General features: G+C 38.7%; 1 protein-coding gene and 1 pseudogene across 2 annotated transcripts; one reads left to right on the top strand and one right to left on the bottom strand.

The window, feature by feature from the left end:
* Positions 1-1,429: 1,429 nt before the first annotated feature.
* Positions 1,430-3,883, top strand: LOC146710642 (uncharacterized). Its single transcript, XM_085453242.1, has 2 exons — positions 1,430-2,089; positions 2,636-3,883. The coding sequence occupies exons 1-2, from the start codon at positions 1,767-1,769 to the stop codon at positions 3,387-3,389; spliced, it is 1,077 nt and encodes a 358-aa protein (XP_085309368.1). The 5' UTR covers positions 1,430-1,766; the 3' UTR covers positions 3,390-3,883.
* LOC146710641 (G2/M phase-specific E3 ubiquitin-protein ligase-like) lies at positions 3,791-7,445 on the bottom strand (annotated as a pseudogene). The gene is made up of 9 exons (XR_014919980.1): positions 7,417-7,445; positions 7,038-7,173; positions 6,636-6,838; positions 6,114-6,419; positions 5,626-5,932; positions 5,339-5,514; positions 4,805-4,977; positions 4,408-4,622; positions 3,791-4,117 (listed from the first exon to the last, which is right to left on the bottom strand). The product of XR_014919980.1 is annotated as a G2/M phase-specific E3 ubiquitin-protein ligase-like (transcript).
* Between the last annotated feature and the right edge of the window lie 2,794 nt (positions 7,446-10,239).

Raw genomic sequence — 10,239 nt, 5'->3', positions numbered from 1 at the left:
CTCAAACACACTACTGAAATTTTACCTCTCACACACACTACTGAAACGCTCTCACACACACTACTGAAATTTTACCTCTCACACACACTACTGAAACGTTCTCAAACACACTACTGAAATTTTACCTCTCACACACACTACTGAAACGCTCTCACACACACAACTGAAATTTTACCTCTCACACACACTACTGAAACGTTCTCAAACACACTACTGAAATTTTACCTCTCACACACACTACTGAAACGCTCTCACACACACTACTGAAATTTTACCTCTCACACACACTACTGAAACGCTCTCACACACACAACTGAAATTTTACCTCTCACACACACTACTGAAATGCTCTCAAACACACTACTGAAATTTTACCTCTCACACACACTACTGAAACGCTCTCACACACACAACTGAAATTTTACCTCTCACACACACTACTGAAATGCTCTCACACACACTACTGAAATTTTACCTCTCACACACACTACTGAAATGCTCTCAAACACACTACTGAAATTTTACCTCTCACACACACTACTGAAACGCTCTCACACACACAACTGAAATTTTACCTCTCACACACACTACTGAAACGCTCTCACACACACAACTGAAATTTTACCTCTCACACACACTACTGAAATGCTCTCACACACACTACTGAAACGCTCTCACACACACTACTGAAATTTTACCTCTCACACACACTACTGAAACGCTCTCACACACACTACTGAAACGCTCTCACACACACTACTGAAACGCTCTCACACACACTACTGAAATTTTACCTCTCACACACACTACTGAAACGCTCTCACACACACTAGTGAAATTTTACCTCTCACACACACTACTGAAATGCTCTCACGCACACTACTGAAATTTTACCTCTCACACACACTACTGAAACGCTCTCACACACACTACTGAAACGCTCTCACACACACTACTGAAACGCTCTCACACACACAACTGAAATTTTACCTCTCACACACACTACTGAAATGCTCTCACACACACTACTGAAACGCTCTCACACACACTACTGAAACGCTCTCACACACACTAATGAAAACCAAGAGGATTTCAATTGAACAGGAAGGTATTTCAGCTGCACAGGAAGGTGAGGAAAAACAAATAACACATTAATGCACAGCTAACACCGCGGTGACGTCTACAACAGTCTGTTAGAGGTATAATTGAAAAATCTTTTGCCTTCATCAGTGACTATCCAAACATTGTTGTAGGGTAGCAGCCTATTGCAACAAGTCGGGGCATGCTATGCTATGCTAGCTGCCCGTATAATCTGGAAAGACTGTGTCTGACAGTACCTCATCTACAATGAAATTACATCAGATCCTTGTCAATTTTTACATACTTTGTTTTTTGAGGTGAGAACCAATGAAGAAGATGTTGAAAGATTTTTTACTTGTGCTCTGCAATGTATTGGGGCGCTCCAAAATGAAAATTCGGACAATATCAGACAAGAGCGGCTTTATAGAGAGCTAGATGATCATACACGAACTCTATCAGAATTTCTTGCTGCTGTATCTCGATATGATCCCAATAATAGGGTTGCCACCAACCTACTACAATCCTTGTATAGATGCTTTTGCAGCTTGCTACATGAATATGATGCTAGACAGAGATCTGCTTATGTGACCCACAGATTGTTACCCCCAACCACCTTGAGTGGTCATCCAGGTCGGCCACGATACACTATATCTGCTGAACAGATTTCTCACTTTGTTTCCATTGGTATGACATGGCAGAGAATTGCATCATGCTTTGGAATAAGTCGAAGAACCCTGTACAGACACAGACAAACTTTGGGAGTTGAGCCATTAAGCTATGTGGATATTTCAAATCAAGAACTGAATGGCCTTGTGACGGATATCCTACAGAACACTCCAAATGCAGGGGAAGTATACATTCTTGGAAGTCTGAGATCTCGTGGCTTAAGAGTTCAACGTTGGAGGGTCAGACAAAGTCTACAGGAAGTGGATCCTATTGGACGTGCATTTAGACGTCGTCATGCGATAAGGCGAAGGATCTATAGTGTTCAGGCCCCCAACCACTTATGGTAAGTTCACTGGTTTGAAACAAATGGTCAGGCCTTGTGTTTAAAAGTATTAACACAATACATCAAAATTAATGGTCCTTCATTCAAAACATTACTGAAGTTAATCTATATGATCAGCATAAGATAATAATAATAAAAAAAATAACAATAACCAAAAAAACTGAAATCGATATAAGTATGTTAAATATTTGGGGGATTCATAGTACATCAATTTAGATGTTGTCTAATGTATATACTGTTGAGTTGTTTAATCCTTTATTTTACATCACAATTTTAATCTCTAACATCAATTGTGCCAGGTAAACGTAGTGTGGAAAAAGACATTTTATGCCACTGTGTGTATGTGTGTGCACGTGTAAGCACGTGTGTGTGTGTGTGTGTGTGTGTGTGTGTGTGTGAGAGAGAGAGAGAGAGGTGTGCTGTTGTTGAAGTAAATGTACAAAATGAAACCTCTAGTTTTTGTTTAAGTACAGGGTCAGGAATTCACTACTAAATAATATGAACAAACATGTGGAACTGTAGTAATGCTTTCTGATCTCTCAACAGGCATTTTGACGGCAACCACAAGTTGATTAGATGGCGCTTGGTCCTGCATGGCTGTGTTGATGGCTTCAGCCGAACTATCATATACTTACGTTGCTTATCCAATAACAGAGCCTCAAGTGTCTTGTCATTATTTTTGGAAGGAATACAAAACTTTGGTTTGCCCTTAAGGGTCAGGTGTGATCATGGTATGGAAAATATACAGGTTGCTCGTTTTATGTTACAGAGAAGAGGAGTAGGCAGTGTTATTACAGGTGTTTCAGTACATAACCAAAGAATTGAAAGACTGTGGGCAGAACTCAACAGAGTTGTATCAAGACACTTTATAAATATCTTTAACTTTATGGAAGAACAGGGTATGTTGGATTCACTGAATGAGCTACATCTTTTTTGTCTGCATTATGTTTATTTGCCAAGGATTGAAAGAGCATTAACAGAATTTGTCAATCAGTGGAACAACCATGGTCTCTCTACACAAGGAGGACAGACCCCTCTTCAGCTGTGGCATACAGGTGTCACAAACAATGTGGGAATCCTGTCGTTTATAAATGACATTTTTCATGTTGATAATTATTATGGCGTTGATGAAGAAGGGCCATTACCAGAACTTCAAACAAACAATAATGTCATTATTCCAGATATTGACATCAACATAAATGAGACTGCAATGAACATAATTCAACAAGTGAATCCATTAGAAAATGATGGAAATCATGGAATAGATGTGTTTTCTTCACTTTTACACCTTCTACATTAAATAAAATATTTTGCAAAAAATAAAAAAAAGATATATAAAAAAACATTTCAGAAAACATATGTGATCGAAACTAACATATTGAAACCAGTTTCTTTAAAATGATAAAATGACAGCTCTGTTGTCAAACAGAAACTGACACAGGCAGAAGAATAAACAGACACAAAGACAACCAAATCAAAAACCGATGGACATACACATGAAATGAGTAAAGTGACACAAATTTTTTATATTCAAACTCAACAATCTAAATTAACTTCTGACGAGCTGTTAAACAATTGGTATCTACCTGTATGAATCCTGAAGAACAATCACTTCTTGTCAAATTGATGTCTTAAAACATCAATTTGACTGAGGCAGGTAAATTTGGAAATATTAAAACCTTAACAAGTTAATACTCAATACTCACTTTGAATCAATAGAGAGACCAATACAAAAGAGAAACACGCAAACTCCTCCAGCATAATGTGTTCATACCCTGCCAAAGCCGTAAGTGTTACCTAATGCAAAATCAAACTTCTCCTTGAACAGCTGGTATGAAACATGCAGTGGCAGCCTAATGCAGTTAACACACGTGTTGGCAAGAGGGAAAATTGGTGTAGAAGAGAAGTCATCGTCTCCTCTATGAATGAACTCAATCGAGGGTGCTGGGGAAAAGCCAATAGGTGGCACCGCAGTTGCTCCAGTTGCAAAGGCCAATATCTTCTGTAATTTGGAAGGTCCTTCTTCTTCTGCATAAAACAGAGAAGGAAAAAAGTGTTAAAAGGTTATTTCATTTGGCCAACATAAATTGTCAGTGAGTACAAATCTAAAGCAAGAATCTTAATGACTGTTATTGCAATGACTATAGAGCATGCTTTTCATCTTTCAATAGTCTCAAAGAACTATGTAAAAATGTTACTACAACCAAGAGGGTAATGTGGTGTTATTGTTATTGAGTATGCTATTTAAAATAAAGATTTCAGAAATGCTAACCTATAAATCGTTATATCTATTTATTGTGCACTAAAGTGACAATTACCTTCTGCATCTTGGAGATAGTCTCTCCAGAAGGTAACAACCATCTCCTCAGCAGCTCTTCTGTTGCTTCCTTCTGGAGATAGATGAATGTTGAAAAGATCATCCACCTGGTCAGCAGTCAGCATATGTGGCTCATAGCAGAACAGAGGGCGAAAACTGTCTGGATGCCTCCTCATTTTCTCGAGAACCCCAAGAGTTTTCAGACCTTCACAAAATCTGGATAAACAGCACAAAGAAATTTTATTCAATAATTCTGCAATTTCATGCTTCTAAGTTAATTGTATATTATCAATTTGGCACAATCAGTTATACTAGGTTATTAACTGGCCATTTTGATTAATGGGTAAGATTTTTATCACCATTTTAATTAATCTGAAAAACACAGAATACCAAAATACCTTTGAAATGGACCTTGAACCCTGTGTATGACCTGAAACATGACAATATCATGTACCAGCAGATCCCTGTCTCTTAGTGAACGCATAGGCCTCAGGCATCCTGCATTGGCCAAGTAATCAAGCAGAGGTTCTTTTGACTTTTCAAGGTCCTCAAGGGTTGTACTTTGAGATATCTAGCATCACAAAGAGCAGAGGAAGGGCTTGTTATGGAAGTTACTCAGTAGTCTTATAACCTATTAGAAGGAACCCAGCCACCAGTGGTCTACACAATCACAATATGCCCGCGCGTACATTGGAAGTCAAATGACTACACATATTTTTTTAATATGTTTACAATGTGCTTAAAAAATGAGAAAATATACTCTTTCGTCTACCCTTATCTACTGAATCTTAGTTTAATATAGCAGCAAAATATAAAAACTTGGCATTCAGCAATGGCCAGACTGATCCGGATAAACATTCCCTGCAAAAGAAAACTGGAACACAAACTATTTTCAATTCACTATAAGATTTATAAAATAAACATATAGAGACCTTTCGGACTTTTTCAAAGAGTTCCAGGTCAGCTATGTCTTCCAGGGCTGGATTTGCTGAATTTCCAACCAGAAGGGAAAATACTGTTGGTGACAGAAAGTTAGGTGGTGGACCACCATGTACCAAGCTCACTGCAATGGCTCTCCCAGAGATGTAGTACCAGTCCCCTCTGAGAGCTGCAAAGCAACAGAATAAAAGGAAAAGCAAAATTGTCAGTAATGTTGCCTGTAAAAATAAATATCAGTTAAACAGTTCCCACTATTAATCTTAGAAAAATAGGTAATTACCAGTACTGTCAAGAGCCAAGTTCTTGCAGTTTTCTTTCCCCTCAAACATGGCTGACCTGGCAATGGTGTCCATCAATAGTCTCAAGAATTCCCTCCTCGGCCCACCTAAATCAACCCCTTCCTCATTTTTCCCCATATCATCTGAGAATTTCACACAGATCATCAAGTTGGGATCATAAGATAGCCTTTGAAAACCACGCAAGGCTCCCTCCCACACAGCAGAGCGATTTATATTAAATTTGCACTGCTGTTTTGTGCTCATTTTGATAGTTCCAGCAGTATCTCTTGAACAGGGACTTTTTCTGCACTAAAAAAAGAAAATAAAACAGAAAATAAAATATATCAGCCATGTAGTCATGTTACAGAATTTGAGAATATGTGTCACACTGATCATAGAGAGTTAAAGCTTTAAAGGTTTATATTGATTTGACAATTCTGGAAAGCCCAAATTATGTCTCAAACTCAAATTCTGTATGTTTGTTACTCACATCTGATTCTCCAAGCTCGCAATTATAGCTTGATTTAAATCCTCATCATCTGAAGAATCGCCAGAAAGCGATGCCACGAGAGTTAAATATGAAGAATAATCTTCATCTTTAACGCTCATGGCAGGGATGTCTTCACTTCTTGCATTGAAATCTCTGCTGTGACTGCTTGTGCTAGGTTTGTCATCACTTCTTGCCATGTAGCCTTCATCACAAATGCTGTTCCCATCACTTCCTTGCTTTGCCCGTTGCCTTTTACCAACACTCCTTCGAATACAGTTGGTCCCAGTATCATCTTCTTCATCACTGCTAGTTCAATTCAATTCAATTCAATTTTATTTATATAGCGCCAAATCACAACAAAAGTCGCCTCAAGGCGCTTCATAGATACAGAGAAAAACCCAACAATCATATGACCCCCTATGAGCAAGCACTTTGGCGACAGTGGGAAGGAAAAACTCCCTTTTAACAGGAAGAAACCTCCGGCAGAACCAGGCTCAGGGAGGGGCGGCCATCTGCTGCGACCGGTTGGGGTGAGTGCTAGTGCCAGGGTTATCACCTTTAACATGACTTCTTAACCTTGTAGTGACTTGGCTGCTCATGTCTTGTTGGATTTTTGAACTATCAACTTCAAAACAATCATTGTCACTGTCCTTATCAGTTGCACAACTGCTTAATGCTGATTTGGAGCTGATGTGGGAAGGATCTTTGTCTTCATCTGATTCACTCTTCAACAGAAAAAGACCAAAAACATATATCAAAAGCAAGTAATTATAGCTTATCTTAAAAAGATTAAAATAAGAAATATCAATATTGATTGCTCCCAAACACTTGTTTTAAATAAATATATTCTATTTTGCTAGAAGCCCAATTGTTGACATGTTTTTTCCCAAATCATGATTACTTTTCGTTCTTTTAGTAACTTACTAAAAGTGTCCTTGATGGCCTTACATAGAGGGCTTTGGTTTTAAAAACCTTTAGGATCAGCATCCCATTCAGCTCCTGACCAACTTGGAGCTTTGGAGACACCAGCTTATTGCCACAAGCCATTAGAAACTCGAGGCTACAAAAAATAAATAGGGACAACAGCAATTGCTAATTAGTTAAATATTTTAAGTATTGGTTAAATATTTTATTATATATTGTTCTGTTTGTGTGTATGCTTTTATGACTTAAATTCTACTGGTATAGTCATATGTTTTTATAATGATGAATAATATTTTAAACTTCTTTACTTTGGTATATTATCTTTAAGAACAAGTCATTACATGAATACACACAGTAACAATAAACAATAGTATTTTACCTGACATCCTCTGGAATGCGTTCACCAAAGCTTTCCTTGAGGTGTTTCACGACAGTTTGGTTGTCCCAGGTCTTCTGGAATTCAAAAGCACTGAGGATGTGCCCATGTTTGTGTAACCGTAATTTTGAACCTTGTTTGCACACTACTCCCCATGATGGAGTTGGAAGTAGTATAACATCTTTGTTGAAATGGTCATGCTGCTGGGCCATAGCTCTGAAATATAAATATTAGATACCATAAACAACAGCAAGTGATAACTAATAATACTGAGATGCAGACAGCAGAACACTATCCAAACCCCTACACAGAATGCTTTCATAGACAAAATTGTTGTAGTTAGGCAAACATAAGGGTTAATTTTATATACTTTTTTTTATACTTTTCCGAGAATACGCGCTTCTTTTGTGGTTCGGACTCCTTCTGACATTTCTTTGGAGGTGGAGGAAAACCAAAGTAATTGCTTAAAGGAGCTTCTTCGACATCTTTAAGGGTTCTAAACAAATGTCTGTCCTCCTCCAGAAAATCCTATGTACGCAAACACGCGTTGCAACTTCTTATCTTGTGCGTGTCTTTTGTTTTGACAGCGAATGCGCACCTGCGGACCACTTATGTGCAGCCCTGGTTATTTAGCTCGTCATTGCAGCCACAGAAATTCTTTTGTCCATGAAACCATAAAGCTGCACTTTCTTTTTGCCTTATAGTCTGATTTGTCATAACTTTTCCGTTTTGTGGTAAGCTTTTCTTTGGCTGTCACTTCTTCACCCTGACCTGTCTTATTTGGCTCAGCAGAACTAAAATATAAATCCTGCTGCTTTTACACACGCACTCACATAACGCTCAGCGATTCTCTGCGTGATCAACCTCTCACATGTTTAAGTTTGCTGCAGGAGATTTCACTTGTCATGTTTGCATAGTAAGCTAACGATTAATAAGACGATGTCAGAGGAATTGGTGCGCAAATTATCATCACTCACAGATCAGTGCTGTCGCTCTCTATACACAGTTGCATAACACATAATTGCAAAGTGAAAGCAAAAAAACAAGCGCAAATTCAAACGCGATTTCAATATGTCACATATTGACAGTGGCTCACCGATGCCAATGACATAATTACCCAGCTACATTTCCGAAAGAATGCAAAAGCATAGACATATATTTTTCCTTCCTACAATAGCCCGACGGGCAGGGCAAAGATAGATTTTGGTAGCCTGGAAAAATCGCTAGCCCCAGGACGTCGGGCTAGCCATCTCTTCACTCTCATCAAGTGAAGAGATGGCTGTATCCACTACCACATTAAAAAAATGTGGTTTCCATTTTTTTAAGTGCATCTTGTATGGGCTCATCTGGAGACTCATAACCGAAGTGCCTTTTGGTGGTTCTCAATCGCTTTTGTTGAAAATTCTGCTGAAAAGAGGTGAAAAAGCTGAAATTTGTGTTGAAAAGAGTTTAAAAAAATTTAACTGTTAACTGAAAGAAATGTTGCCATAAGTGGGATTCATCTCACTGAGCCAAAGTCATTCTCACAAAGAAGAGGTGGAGATGTCACGGTTTGCGGGGGCAAGCCGTGTGGAATATATATAGGACCAAAAGGCGGCAGCTCTGGTGCAGGTGAGTGTTTATTAACAACAAAAATGCAAACAACAAAGGCGCTAGGAACATGAAACTGAAACCTAAACTGGGTAAACTAACACACAAACCAGGAATGACGGTGCAGGGAGGTCCGGGGAAATACATGCAGGGAGACCGAGGGGAAACAACACAGACGAACCAGCAACGAGGACACGGTAACACACACTATAAATACACATGCCAGGAATCAGGGGATGGGAAACAGGAGGGGAACACACCTGGAATACATGATAACTGACAAGGCAGGGGAAACGTAAACAGAACACACTGACATAAGACAGAGCCCTTCAAAGTAAAACAGGAAACACATATACGTAATGACACAGACTCAGAGACGCGGACTAAACACAGAGACTTACTACACTAAGGAAATGCACAAGCAGGGAAGACATCAACCAGAGGGAACACCACTAAATGCTAGAAAATACAAAACTATCAAAAGTAAAAGTACATAACCAAAAACACTGGGTCACCGACCCAGGACCATGACAGGAGAGACTGACAATTTTGCTGAAATGAGCAGAAACAGCTGAGAATTGTGCTGATAGGAGGTGAAAAGGCTGAAAACTTTGCAGAAAAGAGATGAATCAGTAGAATTTCTGCTGAAAAGAGTTCAATCAGCAGAATTTCTGCTGAAAAGAGGTTTTTGCTGAAAACAGCTGAAAAGTGGTGAAAAAACTTAAAATTCTAATGAAAAGGGGTGAAAAAGCTGAAATTTGTGTTGAAGAGAGTTAAAAAAGTTTAACTGTTAACTGAAAGAAATGTTGCCATAAGCGGGATTTGAACCCTGGCCTCCCAGTCTGAGAACGGATGCTCAACTCACTGAGCTAAAACACAGGTCAACCCGGCAAGGAAAATCAGTGATGCCACTGATGATATGGCAGAAATGGGCAAAAAATATTGCAAAAAAAATTCAGGCATCCACACAATAAATAAATAAAAGTAGTGTAAAATCTATGGACAGTAAATTGTCTATGGACAAGTTTCCTACTTGCACTCCCTCTTTGAGAAACTTATGATTAAATGCAGGCGTTTTACTTGCACATATTTTTACCTCTCTTTGTTTTGTTTGGTTTTGTTGTTTGGTTTTTATTTCTGTTAATGAAGGGTGGAGATCTGTGCATGTACCAGTTGGTTGAGCTTTTTTTCTGCTGTTTCCAACCTTGCTCAGTGGTTCCGCCTCCTGTCTTTATC

This window comes from Copadichromis virginalis, linkage group LG4, assembly GCF_057382275.1.
Source record: "Copadichromis virginalis isolate Kocher_CV1m ecotype Utaka linkage group LG4, C_Virginalis_male_GT1.1, whole genome shotgun sequence".
Classification (NCBI taxonomy): Eukaryota; Metazoa; Chordata; class Actinopteri; order Cichliformes; family Cichlidae; genus Copadichromis; species Copadichromis virginalis.
Note: the sequence above shows the minus strand (reverse complement) of the source record. Positions and strands in the feature narration are given on the sequence as shown.

What these genes read in the sequence shown, in the direction of transcription:
- LOC146710642 (XM_085453242.1), top strand. Translation starts at nt 1,767, where the DNA reads ATGACATGGCAGAGAATTGCATCATGCTTTGGAATAAGTCGAAGAACC. An exon ending in CAGGCCCCCAACCACTTATG is followed by an intron (nt 2,090 to 2,635) that starts GTAAGTTCACTG and finishes ATCTCTCAACAG; the next exon opens with GCATTTTGACGGCAACCACA.